The sequence below is a fragment of the Mandrillus leucophaeus genome, unplaced genomic scaffold (genome assembly GCF_000951045.1).
Source record: "Mandrillus leucophaeus isolate KB7577 unplaced genomic scaffold, Mleu.le_1.0 Scaffold336, whole genome shotgun sequence".
NCBI classification, from domain to species: domain Eukaryota; kingdom Metazoa; phylum Chordata; class Mammalia; order Primates; family Cercopithecidae; genus Mandrillus; species Mandrillus leucophaeus.
Window position 1 is genome coordinate 1,375,449 of NW_012103543.1, and position 27,792 is coordinate 1,403,240.

The 27,792-nt window shown below is 35.8% G+C and overlaps 1 protein-coding gene across 3 annotated transcripts in view; it reads left to right on the forward strand.

Annotated features, from left to right (window-relative positions):
- The window catches only part of GTDC1 (glycosyltransferase-like domain containing 1), a 308,918-nt gene that overhangs the window by 36,287 nt on the left and 244,839 nt on the right, over window positions 1–27,792 (forward strand). For all 3 annotated transcript variants that reach the window (XM_011988703.1, XM_011988704.1, XM_011988705.1), the window contains 2 exons: window positions 10,723–10,787; window positions 13,482–13,683. In XM_011988703.1, coding sequence (XP_011844093.1) covers window positions 13,505–13,683 — 179 coding nt within the window. In that variant the 5' untranslated portion in view covers window positions 10,723–10,787; window positions 13,482–13,504. The remainder of the gene's footprint in view (window positions 1–10,722; window positions 10,788–13,481; window positions 13,684–27,792) is intronic.

Here is a 27,792-nt window from a genome sequence, read left to right on the forward strand (position 1 = left end):
AAGCTCCACCTCCTGGGTTCATGCCACTCTTCTGCCTCAGCCTCCCGAGTAGCTGGAACTACAGGTGCCGGCCACCACACCCGGCTAATTGTTTTGTATTTTTAGTAGAGACAAGGTTTCACTGTGTTAGCCAAGATGGTCTTGATCTCCTGACCCTGTGATCCACCTGCCTCGGCCTCTCAAAGTGCTGGGATTACAGGTGTAAGCCACTGCGCCCAGCCTCCAGCTTTCTTAATACAAGACACTTCAGAAATTAAGTGTGCAACTAGAAGTCCTTTTCAATTTCATTCACCTTAATTAAATATTTCCCCTTATTTGAAGACCCATATCTAATTATCAAAGCATAACATTTTGGCATTTTACTTGAACTTTAAAACTTTGAGTTTATATTTTACCTCTTCATGTTCCGTTTCAAAACTGTAAGTACCAAAATAATTTTAGTTTCTAACACACTGTCAAAGTACAGCCTCAGATTCCTTATATATGTATAGACCTTGAGCATTTTATAATTATTTAATAAACAAGTACATTTTAAGATTGAGAATTACTTTTAGTTCATACATTACTTAAACAAACAATATTTGCAAACCAAATGATAATGTATTGAATCGCTGTGGCACCATTAGTTTTAACCCTTGTTGATTAGTTTTTAAATAAGTTTCCTTATAGCAATAGTAGTTATAATAATTTGAAAACCACTTGCAAGGTTCTGGAAGGAAGGAAGCCTTCAGTAATTGGGAAGTAGTTTGTTATATCAAACAATTTGGCCTCCTTCCCTAAAGTTAAGAAAAATGTTATAGCTTCTTTTAATTGAAGTTGAAACACATTCAATGAAGACAACTTGAAGAATAAAATGAAGCACAAAGAGGAAAACAAAATTGTTCCCAGTTCTACCTCAAATGATCATTTATGTTTACCTGTATGCATGTACTCTTTCTCTCATATTATGTGATACTCATTTCATAATAGTTTTTATATATTCATTTCATGCAGTCATGCAGTAGTGTAAACATTTTCCCATGCCAATGTATATTCGTTATATTTTTTGATCATTTAATCATAAGAGATCCCTTTTTATAGGATATTTTGATTGTTTTTAATTGGGGGAAAGACTGCAGTAAAGATTTTTGATAACTTCCAGGGTTAATCCTTAAAAATGCTATTGTTGAATCAAAAGATATGCATAGTTTTCAAGCTTTTTGTATTATGATGAAATGTGATAGAATATTCTAATACTTTAAAGCAAAGCTAACTGTATATATTAGTCGATTGGGTAGCAGCTTTCAGTCTACATTTTGGAGACTTTAGAAAAGTCCTTTTTTAATTCACAAACTATTCTTTGCATCTACTATACAGATGGTTGAAATTTCACTATCACCTGTTGTTCTCTTGTAACATACAAGTACTCCTGGGAGAGGTAACACATTGTACCCCAGCAGGCATTTACTCCAAAAAATATGATGTAGTTTATCTGACATTTTAAATTTAATTCTTGCAAGTGAAGTTTGGAAACAAGGTGGGTGCATTTAACAAGGGTAATGCAAGAGGATAATGGGATACTTCAATTCTGTCAAGATCAATTGAACAACTATTATAGAAAATATAGGATATTATATGCCTAGTTTTAGTAGTTTGAGTTATAAATTCTCTCTAAAATGATTCAGGCTGTTTGTTAATTGTGAATGCTGATTAATCCAGTACCGAGACTAATAATCCCAGATATGGTGCATATATGTGCTGGAGAGAGATGCAAGGGGGAATTAACTAACTCCTAAGTAACTTTACTCTGTTTGAACACACTGTTTGCAAAGTGTTATATTACTTTAAGAGATGGTGAGGATGCGGAGTGCAGCTTTGGGTAGTTTGTAAGGAATACTCTGGCTATAGGGTCTGTGCTTCATTAGACAAAATATTTGTATCATTGGAATGTCTCCTTGAAAAACCAGTTGATAAAGAGATAGACAAGGCCACTAAATAGATAAAAGTCACAGTGCTTGTTCCAGTCAGGAAACTTCAAGCTGTTGATATAGGAAAGCTCGTGCTTCCTCTGCAGAAACTTTGGACAATAGTAGACCTTCTAGAAATTATGCACAGTTGTCCGTGTATACCTTTTCTTTATTTAACAGTTTCAATCCTAAATATCTTCAGGATTAAAAAAAAATCCCCGTCTATTATTAACAGACTGACTCTTTTTCTTATAATAGTGGGTAGCTAATAATATGCCCCTTGTGATATTTAAAAATAGTGATACAGCTCTCATTACCACATCTATTAGCCCCAGATTTACTCAGCCCTGGTCTAAACTGGGCTTCTGAGCTTTTTAAAATTTAGCATTAAAGATCTCTAGACTCTGTCCAGTTTTTCTGATGTTGCCTTTGTAAACTGTCAGCCCATGTCTTAAACTATTGGCAAATCAGAAGATTATTAAAAATATGTATAGTGACTGGAAAAAGAACTTCAATAAATAAATAGAAGAAAATATACTTTTACTGAATACTTCGAATATATATCTGTATTCATGTAGAATGTTGGAGATGAGAGCAGTATCAATAAATATATTAACTGATGCAGCTTTTATTTTATTTTAAATGTATTTTTTCTGAGACAGGGTCTCTGTCCCCCAGGCTGGAGTGTAGTGGCGTGATTTCGGCTCACTGCAACCTCCAACTCCCAGGCTCAAGAGATCCTCCCACCTCAGCCTTCCAAATAGGCGGGACAACAGGCATGCGCTACCACACCCAGCTAATTATTTGTACTTTGGAGAGATGGGGTTTTGCTATGTTGCCCAGGCTGGTCTTAAACTCCTGGACTCAAGCAATCCACCAACCTTGGCCTCCCAAAGTTCTGGATTACAGGCATGAGCCATTGTGCCTGGTCTGATACAGCTTTAAAACATGGTTTTGTTGATTTGGATGTTAAAGGACAGTTTCTAATACTGGCTTCACCTCACACTTCCTAACACCATTTAAAAAGTCTGTTACTGTAGGCCGGGCACAGTGACACGCCTACAATCCCACCACTTTGGGAGGCTGAGGTGGGTGAATCACCTGATGTCAGGTTCAAGACCAGCCTGGCCAACATGGTGAAACCCCATCTCTACTAAAAACACAAAAATTAGCCAAGCATGGTGGCGTGCGCCTGCAATTCCAGCTACCTGGGAGAGTGAGGCAGGAGAATTGCTTGAACCTGGGAGGTGGAGGTTGCAGTGAGCCGAAATCGCGCCATTGCCCTCCAGCCTGGGCAACAAGAGTGAAACTCCATCTTAAAAGAAGAAGAAAAAGAAGAAGAAGAAAAAGGTCTGTTACTGCAAAGTGCTTTTTCACTGATATAAAATGAATATTAAAAACATCAAATGTATCTAACGTTGATACATTTAAGGATATCTATTTCCAGCTCTTCAGTCCCCTATGGAAATTCCTCTTTCTTCTCCCAAATGTTTGTCTGATATTCTTTCACCTCCTGAGATGCTAGGATTTTGCTCTTTTTTTTTTTTTTTTTTTTTTTAGATACTTTCCCTCATGGATAAATCAAATTGAATTGTGAGATTATGGCCTTTTCATTTTTCATTAGATGTGACTAAATCCAGAACCTTAGACTCAGGGACATTTATTTCAACTCATCAAGGGAATACCACCCATGTTTGCTTGCTTGTGTTGCTGTACTTCAAATAGGACGTTGAGAATATTTGTATGTTAGAGTAACACTGCTATTTCTGTTTCAAAATTACCTGAAAATGTGGTATGTGTCTCCCACTTAGAGAGGGAAACTTCTCAATAACTTTTGTAGTTAATATGGATTAAATTATTAAAACATGTTTGAGTTTTCTTAACCAATATAGTTAAGAATATGTTAGTCATCTTATTTTAAACTCATTTTCATGTGTATATTTATAATTACCCTGCACAAACTCAGTCTGAGTTAAATGTTGGCATAGAAGCCAGTGTAGGGTAGCAAGATAATGTTTCTGTCCAATAAAAAATTCCAATATAATGATTAAGCCAGTGGACTTCTTCCAGGTCATAGACATGACTATTTTTGAATTAAACATTCTTGTAGACTCCAGTCAGGTTGGGGAAGATGCTTTCCCATGGCATGGAACATAGTTTCTAAATCCCTCAGCAGGGCAGACGATTTTCCTTAGATTGAGGGGTGACATTTTGAATAGAATGAGATGCCACTTATTATATTTACATGGTAATACAATCTGTACATAAAATTCTGCCTATGAGAGTAAATAGTAATGAGTGATAGGAAGAAGTATTTTTTTATGTCTGATAATAGTAAAACTCTTGAATGAATTAGGAAGAAATTGTCACGGCCGTTGCTAAAGGATTTTATGGTTCATTGACTCAACACACATTTATTGAACACTTTCTGTTTGCTGAGTGCTAGAGATACAATGGTAAGCAAAACAGACCTAGTCAAGTGTCTCCATGGAACTTAATATCCAGTGGAGATATTGACATTAAATAATTACTTGTATAAATATATCCTACATGTGATCAGTACACAGAAATGCTATAGATTGTTTTGTCAAGAGAACCTTGACTTTGCTTGATGGTAACAGTAGTAAATTTTTGAGCTAGATTGAATATGGCTATATGACTGACTTCTTCACTTTCTACTCCAAACCTTTGTTGGCATGTGACTCTTCATTATTGTTTTTTTCCCCCCTCCAGTCCTAGTTCTTAAGACCTATTATTCTATCAAAAAGGTGACTGTCCAGCGCTTAGGGGTAAAGAATAAGGGCTATATCTTCCGATGAGTGATGATTGTGTTGGACTGTGGGAGGAATCAGAAGAGATTCAAACAAAACAATTTAAGTATTTCACTATTATGATATTCAGTTACTTATATTACTGATGTCTTGGTTTTACAAACGAGGAGGCATTATTGAATATTGTACGCGATTAATATATTAATTTATAGTGACATTTATATTCCACAAGCATATAAAACATATACTGTGTTTTATATATATATCATTTAAATATTAATAATTATTGAACATTTTTATTTAATCCTAAAACTCAAAGACTGGAAAATGGAGGTTTCTTTTACTTATGTTGTATCCTGTGCCTGCAGTGAAGTACAATGGAATGCCATGTGAATATGGAGTTGGAAGACCTGGGTTTTAGTCTTGCTGTCACTTACTCTATGATGCCGATATTCTGTAAAAGAAAAGTGGTTCAACAATGGTATCAGCCTTCCTTTCACCTATTATTCTGAACACACCTTGACTTCTCTGCTTGGGTATTCATATCCGAATGGATCAGGGAGCCTAGTTTTCTCCCACTGAGCTGGTTTACAGCCCATTTCAAGAAGGTGGAAGTCTTCTGGAGAAATGCCATCTTTGAGAAGGAAATACATTATTCATCTTGTCAAACTTTTGTAAAAAGAATAATTGTTGGCAGAAAGTATTTATATTTAAAAATGCCTGTTTTTCTTCTCTGTTAAATAAAAACCTGATTACTAAAGGTGGAATGGGCTCTCTAGATTGATGGTGAGGGAATTGGCTTCTCATCCTACTTCCACTTCTCAGATTAACTCGGATGATAATAGGTCAAACAGAATAAGAAACTGCAGGTGATTTTCAAAATTTATGAAATTTACAAATATTCTCTTAGGCCATAAAACTCACTTTGGCCTAGAATTCAATTGCTTACTCTGTTTCTCCCATCTCTTTAATCAGTGTTACTTCTCTTGTATTGGTAGGTTAAAATAAACACATACCTATATGAAAAATTTTATTATTTCCCATAAATTCTGCTTCTGTCAACAATGCAGAATCAGTATTTGAAAGAGAACATAATAAAATGTGTCCAGATATACTTGCTGCTTGATTTAGTTTAGACTTCAGGAATAATGGGAAATCATTAGTATCAAGTACAGTACTGCCTGACACTTGTTGCTCAGAACCTGTGTTAAGTGAAGCCAGTGTCACTTTCAAGGCAGAAGAAAGCAACTTTCTGTGTCCCCCAGATTTTCACTTCAGTTCCAGAAAAACCTAGTTTGTCTACTGTGTGTCGGGTTCTGAGACAGCTTTCAGGAAAATAACGGCACAGCGCCCAGTTTTCAGATTTTCACAGCCCCATGGAGAAGCAGAACATGTGACTACAGTGAAACAATTGTAATTCTGCTTTACAGAGTATAAAGGAAGTCATGCTTAGGAGGAGTTCAGGGAAAGCCTTCACAGAAATGGTGATTCATGAGCAGAAATTTTAACAAAAGTTCATTAGGTGAACAAAGAGAGAAGGCTGATGGAGGTGAGATAAAAGTGTGAAGTTATAAGAGTCTAAAACAGCTCCGGGAGTGTGGGTGTTTGGTATTTGCTACAAAGTAGAGTCTGGGGAAATTGGAGAAAAGGGATTGAAGTGGGAGAAGGCCAAATGTGGCTGTAGTGAAGAGAAACGAAGGGGCCAGGAAATGAGTCTTAATTGCCATGTGTAGTGCCTTGGATTTTACCCTTAGAATGATTTAAGGTTTTTGAGCATGTCATTTTATGGTCACATTTCCATTTTGGAAAGATTATTTGTGATTAGCTTAAGGAGAATGGTGTGGTGGCAACAAGATTGTATGGTAGCATGGAGACCTAGTTAAAAGGGTAATGCGATACTTTAAATGAGTGTTGAGATGATTTTCTGGTGTAAAACTTTCTGTTGATTCATAAATATGCTGCCACATTTGTGACTGTTGGCAAATTAAAAATATTTGTAGTATTCAGTAGAACGAATTCATTGCTGCTTTTATAGTTTGAAATTATTCATGGAATTAATAGCATTAAAAAATTGAAAGAGGGTTAGTATTTTATTTGTCAGTGGAATTAAACCACTCAACTTCTCACACAAACAAAAATCTTGTAATTGTGTTATATAATGTGGAATATAACCTTACAATGATATATTGAATTTTTAATATATACTTATCTAGTTATTTGTAGAATTGTGCATATTTGAAAACAAGTACATGATATGCTTAGTACATCGTAAGTACTCAGTAACTATTTGCTGAGTTTGCATTTGATGCTTGTGAGTTTTAACGAAGACACTTTATTAATTCAAGTCCTGGAATAAGTGACATATATATATATTTTTTTTAAATAAAGATAGGACCTCGCTCTGTCACTCAGGCTGGAGTACAGTAGCACAGTGATGGCTTGCTGTAACCTTAAACTCCTGGGCTCAAGTGATTCTCTTGCCTTAGCCTCTGGAGAAGCTAGGAATATAGGCACACACCACTACGCTCAGCTAATTTTTTAAATTTTTTGTAGAGATGGAGTCTCACAACAGCCCAGGTTGGTCTCAAATTCCTGGGTTCAAGCAATCCTCCCATCCCGACCTCCCAAAGTGCTGGGATTACAGGCATGAGCCACTGCACCCACCCATGACTGATACTTTTAAGCAGAAAGTTAAATTCCAAACCAACAGAAAAAAAAAAATGTTTTTCAGGGAAAATTAAAGTCACAAATACATATAAGATGCTAACTTTGCAAAGAGCCTGTATTTAAAAGATCATTGCAACTCATATAATTGGAAAAGCACGTTTGAAAATAGCTTTAAATTTTCTCACAGAAAATATGACGTATGAGTTTTCCTATGAAATCTTTGTTTTAATGCATGAATTCTCAGTTCTTAGTCTCTACAGCAAGACACAAAAGTTAAGAGTTGAAGAGATTAGCATATCCATAGCATTGAGCGGGGTATATATTATTAGCTTACCACATCTTTGTCAATTTGAACCCAGGATTAAAACAAAATGTTGCTATTTAAGTACATATGGTAGTACACAACTACAACATAAATGTTAGACTGTATGTCCCTAACCAAATAATGGAATAATGATCAGTATCCATCAAGTGTTAGTTATCTGCAGTTCAGACTAATACTCTGGAAGCAGATTCTTTTATATTAGCCAAACTTTGTTTACATTTATGTAGAATATTTTCAGTGCATAGAGTTTTATGACTGCAAAATTATTACTTTGCATTTGATACCAGATTTTATTTCAATTTTCAGATTATGTTCAGGTTTTAGAGGTTAAGATGAATTTGCTATGCTTGATTTTTATAGAAGAATTTAAAAAAGTAACATTTTAGTAGAATCTGTTTATCTTGTCTCTTTTTTCCCCGTATGATAATTGATTGTAGTACATTACTTTGAGGAAAGTTTTTTAGCAAAATGTATTTTTACTTCACACTCTTAATAGATTTCTGTTAGGGGAATCACTGGTGACATGTTTTAAAGCAGAGATCTTTTCATGCTTATTTTTACTATTTAATGAGATTTCAGGTATATTTTAACAACTTGGGGTTTCCGTGATGAATCATTAAAATAAATGAGTGGGCTGGAAGGTAATACTAACTTTTCTCACCACTGCCCTATTTTACTCTGCTGGGTTATTGGTTGCTTTTTAAATAGAACCTGGGTGTGTTGGTGGGTGGAGGTGCAGAAGGGAAGGGAGAGAAAGGGTCAGTAAGAAAATACCAGGTAAACTTCTGATGACCTACTGAGAAATACTGCTCAAGTTTCACTTTCCCCAAATTAAGCCATTTAGTGTTTAAGCCCACTGTTTTTTGCTTTAACAAGCTTAAGTTTCCAAATATTGCATATAGGTAAATCAAAACTATATTTTCAACAATTGATTGAAGTTTTAAGGTATCAAGCCATATGTGGATTAGCCTGTGGAATCAATTTCTCATGTGTGTGGGATCAAAACCGTTAAAACCATCATCACTGAAACTGTAGCTTCCTACAACTAATAACAGAAAGATGTCTATGGAATATATTAATACAACAATTTCTCTGATTTAAAATTATTACTAGGTGTTTGGTTGGAAAATGATTTGAATATTATAGGTAACTAAATTGACGTCATATGAAGGCTAATTACAGGTTTCAGTGTGACTGAAATTTTTTTTAATTGACATATTTAGCATATACTTTTCAGTAAATCAATGGCATATTGCAAATTTTTACTATCTATACTGTTAAAAACATTTCAACTACCACAGCAGTTCTAAGTGCTAAAGGAGGTAGATAAAAATGTAGTTCACCTTGAAAATGATCATGGCTTAGGGAATAAAGAAATTGGGTCAAGCCTAAAATAATTGCAGGTACAATGACAAAAAGTTTTAATAAAAATTTAAAAATACTCACAGCACTGGTTTCAGGCTACTTTTGTTCTCTGTGATCTTATCAATGCATTATTAGTTTTTAATTGGGATGATGCTAATGGTGATTTTTCATTTTGGTCAAAATGTTTGTATGAAATACTATTGATATTTTCACATTGTATCCCCTTTCAATTATAAATATACGTTTTCAAAAAGGTAGACAATTCTTAAATAGAGCATTTTGACTTCTGATGATCTTAAATAGAATTTGAAATGGTATAAAATATTTATGTCACAGCTATCACTTTGACTTATTTTATATTGCCAAATTTGTTGTTTAGCGTTTAGCCATGTATCATTAAATCATAGTATCGATAATGAATTAAACTTTCAAAAAGCTTTAATAGTATAGTAAGTTTTCATTCATCTGGTGTCATTGGGGAATAAATTGTGCTGAAGAAGTGAGTTTTTCTTTAACTGAAGCTTATTTAAGCAGAAAAACTTAAAAATTGATAAAATTTATCTGAAATATTTTATATACTCTTTTAGGCAGCAAGCATGGAGCGGCCATTTACTCTTTTCTTAATGTCGTATAATACCATTCTGAGTGCCATGCAAAAAGGACATGGGTTTTCTGTTTGGTATTTGTTTTCTAAACTAAGTTTTTTGTTGTTTCTACCTTTTCAAGTGCCACATCCCTAATTTACGTATTCTTTTGTTGTTGTTGTTGTTTTGAGATGGAGTTTCGCTCTTGTTGCTAGGACTGGAGTGCAGTTGTGCTATCTCGGCTCACTGCAACCTCTGCCTCCCAGGTTCAAGCAGTTCTGCTTCTGCCTCCCAAGTAGCTGGGATTACAAGCATGCGTCACCATGCCTGGCTAATTTTGTATTTTTCGCAGAGACAGGCTTTCACCGTGTTGGCCAATCTGCTTTTGAACTCCTGACCTCAGGTGATCCATCTGCCTCGACCTCCCACAGTGCTGGGATTACAGGCGTGAACCACCGCACCCAGCCTCATTCTGGTATTCTTAATCAGTTTAAATGTTTCATAATTTAAGGTTTCTGGTGGTACTTGGGACAATGCTTTAACAGGCTCATAAACTCAGGCACCAATAGGAGACTTTTGGCTCTCTGCCATCTTCTGGCAAACATCTGGCCACAGCCTCCTCCTATAAAGGAAACGCTGTCCTTGGTTTGGAGTTAGCACCTTAAACAGTGAGGCCCTATTACTGCTGGTTCCAAGTACTCCTTAGTAGCCTTTGCTAGTGGTGCAAAAATGTCTGTATTCACCCTACATGCTTGTGAACATCTGCGGTATCAAGGTGACCACTTGTAGCTTTCTCTGACTATTGCTGAAATGGGCAAATAGTGTATTTCCTTTGTATTTTAGCAAATTCCACCATAGCAGCGAAGTGTTTTTTTTTTTTTTCTTTTTCTTTTTTCAACCTCATGCTTATTTGTTTCAAGCAGTTTTCTAAAACAAAACTCAAGCTTAGCCAAAGTATTTGAACTGTTCTTTAATGTACTGTATGCCATTTGGTTTGAATCATATATTTAAAAACCAGCTTCCCCTCATTTACTTGTATCTAATGGGAATCATCTTTCTTCCAGGTTGTGCTTCAAGAAGACCATAGGGAAGAACGCATTTTCATCTTGCTGCAAAAGTTGCAATAGAAGTAAGTAGGGGAACTGCCAGGATATGTCTGTCTCCACAAAACAAGTAGAACAAATTTCCATGAATCAAAGCCACTAAGTATAGTTTTCAGAGATGGTAGGACATAGTTATTTTCCCTAGAAAAACACCCCAAATGCAGGCACACCCATTGGCCAATGGAAAAAATGTTCACGTAAATGCTAGTTCAAACCTGTACATTTCACTCTTCTTACTGAACTGTCAGAGGGGTGGAAATCTACTATAGCTATAATCTTTTTTTCCCCTTTTCTATTTTTCGGCCTCCCACATGCTTAGTGTTCAGTTCTGCCTACTGAGCGTCTTGAATCTACAGCAGCACCTACATGTACTGCCTCCACAGTGGCTGCTGATAATTTGCAGATAACTTGTGAACCAGGCCCATAAGAAACATCATGATATGTACTTTAGATTAATCATGGAAAAGGACAAGATGATGAAGAATCAGAAAGCAGTTTTCTTTTCCAATATTGATATTGCTTTCTTTGAGGTTAGATGAGTGAGGTATTCTTTAGAGTGGTTTATATCACATTTCATCACTTGGGGAAATAGGTCGTTTTTACAGGAGCCTTTAGAGACTTTTTAAGTACATACAGGGCATATATTTAATACACCTTAGCATTAGTAGGTCAGAGGAAATAAAGCAAGATAGTAGATATCTACGATGTAATCAGGTAAGCAAATTAATGTGAAACTGCTTATATTCTGTCTTGAAACTCTTGGTATAATTTTCAAAATTGCCTTTTATTCTTTTCAGTTACTTTCTAGAAATTTCCATCATTTGAAGGATTAATGGCTACCACTTGTTGAACCTAGAGTGTGTCTGTGAACTTGTTGAACACTGCCTTATTAGAACAGAAGTCTCCAGTGGACCATGAACTCTGCATAGCTGGGACTCTGAGCTTACTTCTTGCTCACAAAACCTGCAGGGCTCTCAAATTCATGTTTAAAATGCAAGCTACTGACAAGGAACGGGTAAACACCCACTGCAATTTCAAACGCATATGTATATCCACTTTCCTCATCTATTCTTGGTGGGTAGGAGACCACGATTGAAAATTACTGAACTTAAAATGGTAGAAAATTTGAAGAGATTCTTTCTCCTTAAGTAGAGTGATTTATACTAATGGTGGGATGGGCTAAATACCTTCTTACTGTTTGTAGTCTACTGTGCTTCACATGCATTTTCTAATTTTATCTTAACAACACACGTCTGAGGTTAGTACTGTTGTCTCTATTTTGGAGATGATGAGACTGGGTCCTACAAAGTTAGGTAACTTGTCCAAGGTCATACAGCTTGGAAGTGACAGAGCTGAGGTTCAAACGTGTATGTCCTTGATCCTAGGATTCGTGCCTTTTCCACCTGAGGACCACTGATTCTTATTTTGCATTTAAATGAAATACACATACATAGCCCCCACCCCCCCGCCCACATAATATATAAATATGTTCTCCCATCCTCCCAAATGCTCATTGGAAAATTTAGACATCAAAAAGAAGCCTTTTTGCTTTGAAATGCAATTTAAGTGGCCATTACTTTGAACAAAGTGAAGTGTAGTTTTATTAGTGAAGAACATCATTGAGTCATTGAGACTAATAATTTTGTGGAACAACATTATTAAGAAAAGCAATATGCTATTTAATGAGTAATATTTACTTAAGTCATAAAGGAAAATTCAAACATCTGGAATTTTTTTAAGCAATATAGCATTTATGCATGGAATGATGTTTTCCCCCTATGTCTTACAGGAAATAACATATAATTTGAGATGTATATGAGAGATTTTATGTTCATAGATACCTTTTATTTCACTGAGCACATTAACAAAAATTGTATTAAAATGAAAAATTGCTTGATAGCAAATTCTCTGTGATGAAATTTTATCATGTCTTTATTAACCCCATTATTGCTACTTTATCTCTCTTAATAGGTTGCTTGTCTAAAGAAAAGTTGTAGAAATCTTATTGGTTCACGCACATACAACTTTACCACATTGTTTTGGTGTTCCTTTGGGGGTGATATATTGGCCAATGTGGGGAAGTGATCAAAGTATGTGTAGTGTCTCAAGAAATTGCATCCTCAAGTTTTTAACACTAGAAAATAGAGTTTTGCATATGGTTGATATGCCTTCTTTTAAATACGTATTCACTAGGGGCAGTTATACCTGGTGAATTTAGAGATGTAGTAATACAAGAGTTACAGAATCAGAGAATTTCTGAACCAGAAAGGGCCTAATAAATGAAGGGCTCTTGAAGTGAAAGTCGTCATTAGGAGATGAGTTCAGTGACTGTCCAAGACTAGAGCTCTAAGTCAAGTAGTTTCTGAGATTACTGAGTTGGGCTTATAGCCGAACAAACCAGGAAGTGAGTGATCACAGCAGGTGAGGGCTTTCAGCTTTGTGGTGTTGGAGAATAAACTAAAGTCATAGGGGAGATAATCGTACGACATGAGGAAAACAAATCAGAAAAATAAAGACACTTTTATTTCTTCTTATTAACACAAATGATATAAAACTTTAAGTGTTATATACTTTTTAAAATAATGGGATAAGCCTATTTTAAAAAATAATACATTGCTAAATTATTTGTATTTTCTGAGTATAAAATTTGAGCTTATTTTTATTTAAAATTTTATACATGTATGTAATGGAAAAATACACATTTTTTGGTTGTTATCTAGGATCTGAAGGTTTGAACGGGCCAATGAGTATCCTCATCATTGAAGCATTCTATGGAGGCTCCCATAAACAGCTGGTGGATCTTCTCCAAGAAGAGTTAGGAGACTGCGTCCTTTATACTCTTCCTGCAAAGAAATGGCATTGGAGAGCCCGGACATCTGCTTTATACTTCTCTCAGACCATTCCCATCAGTGAGCATTACAGGTAATTAGAGCTCAGGATGCATTTTCAGCTTTTACAAAAAAATACCTATTACGAGGGTGTTGCTTCTCTATCAGCATCTTTGAGAATTTCTGCAACTATGGAATTGGTTATTATGACTACAGTAGATATTTCTTTAGAGAAAGCAGAGCAGTGAAGTACACTCATCCTCTAAAGACACCTGGTCAGTGGGAAAGAAGCTTCATTTAGAACCAACCACATGTGTTTTCTCATTGTCTTGTGATTTCATTATGTACATGGGTGTGAGTGTGGGTAACAATTTTTGGCCTAAGAGTAGATCTTCTAGTTTGATTCATTGTATCTGCTCTGTACGAATAACCAGAGTTGAAAGGCGGGTATGTCCAAGGCTTTAAAGTCTGTTGAGGTAGAGATAGGCAAGTGCAATGAGAGGTGAAAGATGGAGAGGTTGATTTGGACTGTGACAAACTGGAAGTGGCTTTATAGAGTTGGTAACCTTTGACCTACTCTTGAAGGATGAGTAGATTTGAGGGACACAGAACTCAATTCTGAATTCTGGTTTGTTAGGAAGTAGGAAATAGGAGGACCTATTAGAAAGGGTCTCATGAGCTGGGCATGGTGGCATGTGCCTCCGGTCTCAATTACTCAGGAGGCTGAGGTGGGAGGATTACTTGATCCCAGGAGTTCAAGGCTGCAGTGAGCCAGGATTGTGCCACTGCACTCCACCCTGGGCAATGGAGTGAGACCCTCATCCCTAATAATAATAATTTAGAAAATAAGAGTCTTATGGGACACACTGAAAAGATGGAGGTAAATACTCATTACCTTTTAACTGAGAGAAGAGACGGGATGGAATCCCCTTGAACATCTCTTCCTCCTTATTCTCCATTTGTATGTATTCCTGTGTATTCTCCTGATGGTTAAATAGTGGAAGACTATCCTATGGTGGTTAACATAGCTAATGTTTTTGCCATTTATTATCACAAATAATATAAAACTTTAAGTGTTATGTACTTTTTTAAATAATCGGATAAGCCTGTGTGTAGGACTGCATTGGTTTGGGCAAGAATGAAAAGTTTTGGGCTGATAATGAATGGAGTTAGAGCAGATAGGTTCTTAGAGGAAGAGCATGTTGGAAGCTGCAATGCCCACCTTACCTCCAGTACCTGTACCCATCTGCTGCTTGTAAAGTGGCCACAGGAGACATAGCAGCTTGTGACTTAAATGTAACTTGCTGTTCCTAGTAGGAACTTGAGGAATTCAGAGAGTAACTATTTTCTGTATGAAAGCCATGTATCGTCTCTGAGAATGCATAGCGTCAGATGGAATAACGGTGAGCATTCCAGTTACATGGCTTAGGATTTTAAAAGTAAAATGCTGTTTTAGTGCGTATTCAGAATTTTTTTTTTTAATGTAAAGTGTATCCTTCTTTACATAATTTAGTGTTTTATATTCTGATATAGTGAATATTGTGAATATAGTAATAAGTGAATATTGTTGAGTCACTAATAGTATGAGGAATTTCAATGAACATGTTAATATAAAAGTTGTGACTATTGCTGTGTTAAAATATGACTGTTTATGGTTGCTTTCACATCCCATTTAATTGTGTTTTTGCAGCACCAATTGTATTATATTACTTAAGGTCAAGTAATCCAGTTGACTTTATGGCACTTTTTCATTTAACAGTACCATTAAATATAATAAATTTCTACAGTGATTAGAACATTAAAATGAGCCATTTCTATATCTCTTGTTTGATTTCATTTTGATTATGCAGTTTTTCAGAATTACATTATTGTATCACAAATATATGTGTGTGGATAGCAAGCAAACACTTCTGCGCATATGGCTTCCCTACTCCCTTTGAAGCCTGAAGCATTTGAGGCTAAGTGTCACAGTGCTCTTTGAAGCAGTCTTATTTGGGAGGTGGATATCTGAAAGATGATGATGTATAAAGCCTTACTCTCTGATAGCCATAACCTCCACGGCCTAACAATGGTGTCTGTCATCTTTCAAGGTATGCCATTTAGCCTTTGCAGTTAACCATACTAATGTAATCAGTCTTTAACCCAAAGACATGTCTTGCTAGTTTAACTTATATTTGAACAATGATAACTTCTCTACTCTTTACCAAGTAACTTTTTTGAATACTTTTAGAAAAATAGCAGTAGCATGAAAACTTGATCGCACAATACTAAGTTAACAAATACGTGCATTCAGTCCTAGATTGAAGTGCAAGAGTAATCTTTTGTTACACCAAATAAGTCTGAGATCTGTGGAGCGTTTTAAAGATATGAAAAATTTGTGCTCTCCAATTGTTACTTTTTTGTATACTTGGTACATGAAATCATCAAAACTCATAAAGGTAAAATGATTAAACACCAATATTGCCTTCTATGCAAAATACTCTGAACAAATACGATTGTGTCTGATGAGAAAGACTTTGAATGTAGGTACATATTGGTGTTTTTCTCACTTCTGAACATGTAGTTGTTGTTGTTATAATCTTACTATCTGAAATGTATTTTATTATTAAAAGAATAAATACTTCAGCCTAATTAATCAGTTTGATTCTGCTTTATCTTGACAACTAAAAGAATGTATCATGGTTCATGTTAGAGATGTTTAGTTTTACTATAGATTACGAAAGCTCAAGTTATTCTGTCAAAAGTTGTCAATAGTTATTGTTATTCTTAGGTTATATTACAGCTTTGCCTTAGATACTTCACAAGGTACAGAAAAAAGTTTTGACTATGGGGCTTGAGGGAAGGCATTAACTTTTGTGTTATGAAATGTTAATCATTCGTTCCAGGATGAAGCATTTCTACTTTCTTAGACTGTACCTTAAACTAGATATCGAGGATATTTTATTCATTTTTCATTCTGTAGTATCTTTACTGAACTGAAAGAATCTCTGTTATTTAAAAATCATTTTTTTTCACCCTCAGATGCTTACAATTACATTTTTTTGTTTCATCTGAGGTATTGTGACAGATACTGATCATTGCCCACTTAACAGCCTTCTTCCTTGTTAACAGAATCACAGTTTTCTTTAGGATGGATAAGTATCCAGCCCTTGGGAGTGAAGCAACATGGACTTAAATTAGTTAGGATGATCCCATTCTCCTTTGCCAAATTTTCCCTACTCTCCTTGCAGCTTGGGTTGATCAGTCTCCAAGTTGTGGCAAATTAGAGTTAAGTGGGTGACTACTGGGAGTTCTTCCAGCAAAGTGGTTTGATTTTAAATTTTACTTATAAAAGAAGAAGGCCAACTCCCCTTTCTTACATTTGACTGGTTGTGATGTCTGCAACCATGAAGTACAAGCATGAGGACAGAACCCCTGGATTGCCATAAATGGCTGATGGGAGGCTGCAAAGTGCCTGGATTAGTGATGGATATGTGATTTGAGTTCAAGTCTGGCCACCTGCAAAGACTATATACTATTCGTTCTTCTTAAGTCCATTGTCTTAACAACTATTCTGTCTTAATTCCAGTTAAAGCATGGTAAATTATTTAATTAAATTAAACCTAAATATGTCTTGATTAAAATATATATTATTGTATTTTACAATTAGAAGTAGGTATGGTACTTCACCCAGTCTTGAGACATATTGCTATTCTTGATTCTTGTTGGACGCTGGAGGGCCAGACACCACATGTTTTCTGGGTCTGTGAATCTGTGATGTTCTCTTAATCCTCAAAAGTCACAGGTCATTTGAATTTTCCTCTTTTGAGGCTTTTCTGTCATTTAGCCTACTAGCTTTGCTATCCTATACTGCCTTGTTGTGGGGTCTTCTTTTGGTTTGTTTTTGTACCAGTCTTGCTCTCCTATCTAGCCAGCACACACCGCGGCCTAATTCTAGACTTGCATGGCCCTTAGGGCTTCTTCCACAGTATTTCATCTCGCTAAAGTTTCCTCTGATTGACAGGATTGTTTAATTTAGGCATGCTGACTTTATGTTGAAAATGTAGCTGACAATTAGTTAGGATGATCCCATTCTCATCCTAGATTCAGTAGATCTACGAATCTACTGAAGTAGGATAATCCTGCAAACCAAATAGCCAACCATTTGGTCAGTCTCTGCCACTTTCTGTCTGTCTCTTTCCCCTCTCCCCCTCTCTTCTCTTTCTCATATACACATATATGCGTGCGTGCGCGCGCACATACATACACACACACACACACCTGCACACACATTCTTCATTGTAAAACTAGAACTTAAACCTGTCATCATTATCCCTAAAGGATGGTTTCTAGGCTTCCTCTTTTCCATGTTCCTTTGTGTTCCTTTGTCAGTGCTCTCGATGAAAATATTCCAGTTAGGAGGGGGACAAGGTTTTCTTGTTATGGAGTTTGTAGTTTATTCTTACCACAGATTGCCAATTCAAAAGTGTTTGTGTAGTTAGTAGCAAGCACTGTGAAACCATTGCTTCCCAGGAGTTAAGCACTGCAGTGCAACTTCAAGTAGATACTTTTAATATCCTTTCTAGCTTATTTTACAAAATAAAATATTACATGTAAGGTTCTATACGGCTCCCTGGGTAGCAGTTCATATGGATACAAGACATTATTCCTAACAAACCCTGTGCCTTAAAGACCTCTAGGATAAATCTCTTGTATATTTACCCTTTAAATTTGACAACTGTATTTTAAAAGACAAACTGGATGTTTATTATACTTTTACAGAGGGGAGACAATCATTATTTTTAATGAATGGAATGGAAGATAAAAGGGGAAAAATCCCATCCCCAAATGGATGCAAAATATATTATATAAAAGAACTCTGACTGTAGAATAAGGGCCATCATAGTTTTGCTTTTATAATTAATGTGCTTGTTTTTAACGTAATAATTGAGACTATTAGTCTGATTTTAGAGCACTTCTTATCTAGTTGTTTTTAAGTGTTGAGTGTCTTCATGGTTAGTCTGCATATGACAGGAAAAAAATTAGAAAAATGAAAGATGTATTTAATTCTGCTTTCATCTCTAACATTTATTTGTTTATCTGAGAAAGATTTTATGCTTTTATTAAGGTCTTAGTCAATAAGTTTACTTTTGCTACTGTCTCTGATTTCCTGTACATGGGGCCTCCAGAGCTACAATGCAGATACTCTGTTGCCCTTTCCTTTCCTTATCCTTTCTTTAGGCAGCTTTCATGCTTTCTTATTTTCTTGGGGTCACATTTGGCCAGCTACCCTCTTTGGAGCACACTGTCCTTTCCATTAATGACTAATTCTTGTTCATCTTTCATTTATTCGTGCTATTCCATTGTTCAGGCCCTGGTGTTTGTTCACCCCCATGGACCTGCTGGTCTTCTGAGCTGCCAGCCCACAAAGATAACTGCAAGGGGGAAGCAGGAGCTGAGTCACACCTACTGCTCACAAAAGGGCAGTAATGTTCATTTCATCCTTTTGTCTTTCTAAAGAACATAATTCTGTATTTTAGTGAAATTTTTCCTAAAGTCTCTCCTGTGTTTTTCTTTGTTCACCGTCTCATACTGATAATAAAAATGTAACACTCCCCTTCTTTAGAAGAAAGTCCTGGTTGAATATGTGTAGTTGAGAGCGCATTGAGGGGTGGGATGGTTTGGTCAAAATTCCTCCAGACTAGTTATCTTTTCATTCTTTTCTAAGCTTGTTTCCATTATTCTTTCTGTCATTAGTATTTATTAAGAGATTTTATGTTAAGAGCCAGTGTCTATGCTAGCACTGGTGATAACAAAGCCAAACTTGACAAACATGGACATATGGTGCTAGCACACAGCAAGCACTTAGTGAACCCTTTGTTGATTGAAAGAAAGCTTAGTGCCTATATCCATTTGCTGATACTTGTAACCTTGATTAAATAATCCCTGATTGAAAGCCATCCGTGATTTCCTATTGCCTATGTAAAATCCAGAGTATGCACAAGGTTGCTGTGGTCCACGTGAACTGGGCACTGTCTGCCTCTGCAACTTCATCTCATACCCTGTCTTCTCGTTAATGTGCTGTAGCAGCACTGGCCTTGTTTACTCACTTTGAAACATCAAACTTTTTCCTGCCTCAAGTCCTATTACTGCTTGCTGGTTCCTTTGTTGGCAGTACTTACTCATGCCCCCAACCCACATCCCTTGTTCTTCATGGCTTTCTCAAGTAGCTAAAGTTTTCATCATTTCAGAGAGACCTTTTCTGAGCACCCGATGTAAAATGAGACCTCTATTTTAGCACTCTTTCTCCCTCTGTAATAACATTTTATATAACTTGTAATAATTTTGTTTGCTTGATTTTTTTTCTCCCCATTTTATTCTAAGCTTTATGATGACAATGGTCATATCTATCTTGTTTATTGTTTTATCCCTAGTACCTAGTATGCCACCTAGCAGATAGTAGCTGCTTAGAAAATATGGTCAAAGGAATGATTTATTAGAGTTTGAAAAATATGGTTGCCATTCACTTTGTTAATTTACTTGCTTTTTTCCTGCTCTGGGCACTGCCAGTATCCTCTGCCTAAAGATATCATCTCTTCTACATAGAAACACAGAAACTAGTCACTTAAGGGCTGGTGTTACTCAGTTTTACTGGATTAAACTAAAGAATTCCATACACATTGTTTTCACTTTCATGGGTTATATTAATCAGACTATGAAAGCTGTCATTATCTGTTATGTAAATTTTGACAAAAGAAAATATAATTTTCTGGAATTTCCCTTGCATAAAAGTATTTGTAGAAAAAAAGTTTCTTAGTTCAGGAAATACTAGTCTAGAACAAGTTTGTCCAGCCCGCAGCCCAGGACAGCTTTGAATGTGGCCCAACACAAATTCTTACATTTTCTAACTTTCTTAAAACATGAGATTTTTAAAAAAACTCATCAGCTATTGTTATTGTTTGTGTATTTTATGTGTGGCCCAAGATGACTGTTTTTCAACATGGCCAAGGGAAGCCAAGATTGGACACCCCGATCTAGAATGTGCCTGTGATATTGTGTAAAATTTCATGTGATTGTATTTTAAGGCTTTTTAGTTTTGACAGTGGCCACCCATGAACAATGACTTTCAAATTTATGGAACAGACACTATCAGAATAAATGACATTAGAATTTGGCCCAAAGAAGTATTTTGCTTGGACACTGCAATTGTTTAAACATTTTTTAAAATTAATGCTTTTAGACAGATAGACATTCTTCATTTTGGTCACAAATACTAATAATGGTCACCATTGTTTTATACCAGCCTAATTTTCACATTTATGTTGCTTAATTGGCCCATTTAGGCCTTTGTGTTTGTAGCCCCTGGCTTAGAATCTGCCCCCCAAAAATAAATCTTTAAATGATCGTTAATAAAATATTTTAAATTGTATATATACATAAAAGAGTTTACCAAAAGAATAATAACCACTTGTGTTTGAAAGAAACAGCATACTATAGTAGGATAATCAGCAGTCCTAGGTTTTAATCTCAGCTCTGCCATTAATTATTTGGCCTGAAAAAAATCACTTTAGAGTATTAGTATTAACTTTCGAGTATTTAATATTTTTATTTTTTTCATTTGTAACTGAAGGTTTATGATTTTATCTGTTCCTAAGTTTTATGATGTCATGAACAAAGAATTAACATCAAGATCAAGATTGAAGGAATTCTAACATAAATGACAATTTGTCGTGTCTCTCATTCAACTTTGTCAGCTCATTCACTGCATCATTTAATTTAACTTTTTCCTAGACTTATTTGTACGTCTCCTTGAATTAAAAAATATGTATATATTCAACTTTAATTTTTAGAGTTAGAGATTTTCGGGGAATAAGTGTAACAGTGCTTCTGTCTTTGGAGTCACTCTAATATGACTTCTTTGTTCACATTTCCTTTTTCAGCCTCAGTCCTTCGTGGTTATTTGCCTTTTCAAAGAGAAGGCATTTGACTGTCATGTTAGCTCGCTATCTCTACAGGGCATGGGACATAGGACATGTATACCATATACACATGATATCACTGTAGAACTCACACAGAATACTCAGTTCTACAGGAGGGCAGTATTCACTGAAGAAGTTTAGAAGAAGGCTGGGCGCAGTGGCTCACGCCTGTAATCCCAGCACTTTGGGAGGCCGAGGCGGGCGAATCACCTGGAGTCAGGAGTTCGAGACCAGCCTGGCCAACATGGTGAAACCCCATCTCTACTAAAAATACCAAAAATTAGCCAGGCGTTGTGGTGGGCACCTGTAATCCCAGCTACTCAGGAGGCTGGGATAGGAGAATCGCTTGAACCCGGGAGGTGGAGGTTGTGGTGAGCCGAGATTATGTTATTGCACTCCATCCTGGGCAACAACAGCGAAACTCCATCTCAAAAAAAAAAAAAAAAGTATAGTACAGAGAAGTGTGTTTAATTCTTGCTTAGCAAATTCTGACATAGATCTAAGGGGATGTTAAAGATTTTGGTAAATAGAGATGAAATGTAAGAGCACTGTAGGAGAAGGAAGTATTGTGAACAAAAGTTCACAGGAAAGATGGGGAAATGTTTGGAAACTTTAAAAGCTTGGTTTAGCATGAACATATTCTGAATTAGGAGGAGTTATGGGAGATCAGGTTGGGTGATAGACAAATTTTTTTCTAGTTCATATACATTCTTAAATTCAAGATTAAGAATTTGTAGAGCTTTTACTATAGGTAATGGGCAGCATTCGAAAGCTTTGTTACTCTGGATTCTTTTGTGCGATACAAACTCAATTCAAAATCACATAAACATGAAAGAAAATGTAATTGAGTCATGTAACTGAAAGTCTTAGGGTAGTTGTCTATGGGCAAGCTGTATCCAGAGATGTCATTCGTTCTCCTGCATCCTTGACTCTTCTTTCCTGTGTTTTACATGCTGGAACAGGCTCTTTCCATATGGATCACTCCCAGAGCTAAGCTTATATTCCACCAGCTTAGTTGTCTTATCTGCGAGTACCTGTTTTTTCAGAAGTTCTAACAAAGTCTTGAGATGAACCAACTGTACTTTTTTTGTATCATGTGGCTTTTGGACTTGTTAATGAAACAAATGCATCTGATACCATGTTTGGCAAGGCCTATATTACATCATCACTTTGGAATCAGGAAGTGGAGTCAACCCCATTCAAACCACATGAATTGAGTACAGGAGAGCAAAAGGAAAATTACATTACATGGCTGGTATTTTTTTTTTTTTTTTAAAAAAAGTCTTGCTCTGTTGGAGTGTGGTAGTGCAGTCATAGCTCACTGCAGTCTTGAACTCCTCAGCTCAAATGATCCTCCCACCTCAGCCTCCTGTAGTAGCTAGTTCTAGCTAGTACACGTATGTGCAACCATGCCCAGCTACTTTTTAGTTTTGTTTTGCAGAGACAGTGTCTTGCTATGTTGCCCAGGTTGGCCTTGAACTCTTAGCCTCAAGTTATCCTCCCACCTTGGCCTCCTGAAGTTCAAGAATTATAGACATGAGCCACTGTGTCTGACCCATTGCTGGGATTTAAATAAGGGGAAATGATGCTTTTTCAGGCAAAAACACCAATGAGAGCTATAAGAGAACATGAGAGTGAGGTAAGGAAAACTGGATAGGACAATTATTACAATAGTATTGGATGGAGACCATTGATCAGTATAGGAGATGGTCATTGGATTCTAAATCTCTAGTAGAAAAATAGTGAGATTCTAAATGAGAACATTAATAGTAGGAATGGAAGGCAGGAAAAGAACTAGCAATATGGATGAAAGTTGTGTTATTTGCATTTTACTAGTTATGAAATTTGTCTGGGACGGAACTGAAATTTACCTTTGTCCTATCTATGTGAAAAGGATTTGGGATGTAAATTAATTTAGTCAAAATTACAGAGGTCACAATTAAACTACTTTAGTGGTTATAATTCTTTTAAAAACTAGATAATGCTAATAATAAATTATTCATATTTACTCATTACATTGGCTCAGTAAGTTTGTTTTGGCAGCATTTTAAGTTACTCTATGTACGTAGATGTTCTAAAATTTTTCTTTAAAAATCTAATGTAATACTGCTTTCTTCCACTTAAATACAGTTATATATATACATACACACACACACATATATCTACACAAATACACAGTCATGTGCCACATAACATTTTGGTCAACGATAGATTGCATGTGCAATGGTGGTCCCATAAGATAGGTAATTGCCTATTTTTACTACAGAAGTTACTTTTTCTGTGCTTAGATACACAGATACCACTGTGTTATAGTTGCCTACAATATTAAATACAGTAACATGTTGTACAGGTTTGTAGCCTAGGAGCAATAGGCTATGCAAATATAGCATGGATATGTAGTAGGCTACACCATCTAGATTTGTGTCAGTATACTCTGTGATGCTCACACAATAAGAAAATTGCCTAATGACACATTTCTCAGAAGGTATCATCATTCAGCAATGTATAACTGTGTATATAAATACACACAATCAGTAAGTGATTCATTATTTGGCATTAACTTGTCAAACTTACCACTTTCCCCTCTGCCAAAAAGTAAGGTACTAAGTGCATCTGTAGAGTTCATGTATTATGCTAGATCTCAGAGTGAAAACGAATGAGTAGTTTCTGCTTGTCGCTATACTTGGTATGTAGTTCAGAAAAGCCAGTTTCCTCCTCAGTGATCTGGAATAGCAGGTATACATTTGATGAACACACATTATGTGCTAGGCACAAATGATATAAAGGTAAATAAGGCAATATGCTTTAAGAAGTAAGTTTCTTCCTTTGAATATAGTTCTGAGGGTTTTTTGTTTGTTTACTTTGGTACCATTTGAACAATGTTCACTTGAGTCAGCATGCTGAAAGGGTCATTTACTCTAATATGTTTCTAAGGAAATTTCCCTCACTTGGTAACCTATCTTTCACTATAGTAGAGATCTAAAATATAGGGTATGGGGGGATTTTAGCTTGTAGTTTCTCTGTGTATCCAGTATTGATACAGATATATATTTGTATTCAGACTGTTCTGGTGGTTCCAAGATTTTTAGAAAATTTAAGTAGATAAGAATGTGAATTAGTTTTTGTCATTATTTTTTCCTTTATTATAAATTTAAATACAATGAGAAATATTTTCATAAAAGCCAATATAATTCAAAGCATATATTATATGTATATTTTGTGTGTGTTGGGGGGGGGAGGCCTGCATGTGCACATGTAGCGATTGTATTATGGAATTTCTTATTCAAATGTAATGATTCTTAGCTTTCTTTTTGTATCATTACTTAGTATTAGAAAAAGCCTCAGGATTTTCAAAGGGAATTTTTAACTTTTTAAAACAGAAAAAACAAACTCACTTTTATTGAAAAGTATTTTTCTATACTATTTTATAAGAGGATCACTGCTAGGAAACCAAGAAATAGTTCAATGCCATTACTGCAAAGATTTAAGAATTCTTGACTTACTGTTTTATTATAATTGATGGGAATGAAGAGATGATAGCTTTTAAGTTTATGAAGAGTGATTGGTAGGATTATGCAGTTATTTTAGTAGCAATATTATTATTTTTCCAAGTCTTCAAAGATATTTAATGACATTCATATTTTATTTGCAGTATTTTTTGAAAGAGAAGCAGAGGTTAAGAATTAAGTTCATGGCTGGGCGCGGTGGCTCACGCCTGTAATCCCAGCACTTTGGGAGGCCGAGGCGGGTGGATCACAAGGTCAGGAGATCAAGACCACAGTGAAACACCGTCTCTACTAAAAAAAAAAAAATACAAAAAATCAGCCGGGCGCGGTGGTGGGTGCCTGTAGTCCCAGCTACTCGGGAGGTTGAGGCAGGAGAATGGCGTGAACTCGGGAGGCGGAGCTTGCAGTGAGCTGAGATCCGGCCACTGCACTCCAGCTTGGGCGACAGAGCGAGACTCCATCTCAAAAAAAAAAAAAGAAAAAGAATTAAGTTCTTATTTGCTCTGAAATTTGAACACTGTTTAATATGTCAGTAGACTTTATGAAAGTAACCATTTCATTGATTTTGGTATTTAGAACTAGGAGTAGAAAAAGGAAAATGCACATACCAACACATACATAAGAAATAGAAACAGTGACAGTTTTAGAATTGAACTACCTGAGGAACATTCAAGCTTTTGGAAACATGAACTTAATATTTGTCTTCTTTCAATCAGTTTTATTTTAGATAAAACGCTGGCAGATGGTAGTGATCTACTTGAACACAGTTGCGTTTTCTTTATTTTTTCCATGGAAAAAAGCTCCCAGAAACTTTTGTTCTTTAATATGTTCAGCATGCATATGTTTTACATGTCTTAACGAGTATTAAAAATGCAGGTCCTAATTAGATGTCTAAATCTGAGAGGAATTGTGGTGAGTACCAGCCTCTTAGAATTAATAAAAAATACAGTTTTGATGAGTAGGAGTTTCTTTTTTGCTATGACATCTTTCAGCCTTCTTTGGTTCCAGAAACGAAGGAGTCTGCGTTATCAATGCTTCTCAGCTATTATGTTGTAGGGTTTCTACTAGATATTGTGAGTTTTGATGTTAAACCCTTCAGATATTGATGATGTCAAAACTTGGGAGAGTTAAGGATATTTATGTTCTATTATCATCTGTTTTACAGTAAAAAGGGTAATACTTTTTTTTTTACTTGCTTAAAGATTAGGCTTTAGATGGGGCATGAATATTTACAAATTTTTGATATGCCTATGTTTTAGAAAAGTGGTAGAAAATCTGCAACCTGGTTTTGTTTGGTACTTTAGTTTTACATTTTAAAACGTGGGGGGTAGTGGTGGGGAAATCCCTTCACTCCAGATTTATCTGTGAGTCACCTGAAGTCTTTCATCTAATAGAGTATAATCAAATGGTGCCATCTGAATCAGTATTTCCACATTTGCAATTTTGGATATTCAGTTTGTACTCATCAACATTTATCTACATTTCTGTTTTATTTTTAAATTTGTCATGCAATCCTCTTTTAGTTAAGCACATCTAACCAAGAATGCCTTCTGTTTTTCATAGACATTGAGTATTAATTGTTCTTTCACTTATTTTGTCTTACCAACTAATGTATTTGTTCTCAACTCCAAACCATGAATTAGGCACATAGATACTGACTAATCCCAACTTACAAATATTAGCCCACTTAGTGTGAATTTTTTCAGTGTTTGGGCATTCCTAGGAACATATGAAGATTTTTGATACTCTCTCATGTGCCTATTAGACATCTAATTACATAAGAGCCCAGAGGGACGAGGAAAGAGCCCTGGACTAGAAGGCAGAGGAACTAAATGTAAGCCCAATTCAGCCGCTCAATTTTAAAAGTGCAAATCACTCTCATTCTGTATCATCACCTGCTACATGGTGAAAATAAAAATAATACTCTTCCCTTTTATCTTCAAGATTTGTTAGGATCAAATGAGATAGTAATCTTCCAGGAATATTTTGTAAACTATGGAGTAAATAATGTTTTAAAGTTGGAAATGTTTTAGTTAGAATTTGTACTGTTCCCCTAAGTGAATGATTTGCTCTGAGTGTTTTTTTAAACATTATTTAATCTCTAGTCTTTGTTTATTTTAAAATGTGAGTAGGAGAGATGACAAAGAATTAATACTTTTTAAAAAATGTAGTACTTAAAGAGTGTTTGGCCTGAAACCATAATGTACTCCTTTTTTTCCTCAGTTATAGGTGGTTTGATAGGCACAGTGATAGAGCAGGAAGAAATAATAGAGGGAATATTATTTGCAGATTTTAATTCTCTTAACTATTTCAGTTCTGGTATCAATTTTGAATTATAGCTAAATATCAGCAATCAAATATTTGCGGGTGCTGGGCACAGTGGCTCACGTCTCTAGTAACAGCGTTTTTGGAGGCCGAGGCAGAAGAATTGCTTGAGACCAGGAGTTTGAGACCTTTCTTGGCAACATAGCAAGACCCTGTTGTTACAAAAAAAAAATTTAAAAAATTATTAGCCAGGTGTTGTGGTGTGCACCTGTAGTCCCAGCTACTTGGGAGGCTGTGGCAGGAAGATCACTTGAGCCCAGGAATTTGAGGTTATAATGAGCTACGATCCTGTCGTTGAGCTCTAGCCTAGGTGACAGAGCGAGACCTTCTCTCTTTAAATACACATACACACACACACACGTGATATATGTGTATATATAAAATAATATATGTATCACATATATAATATATATT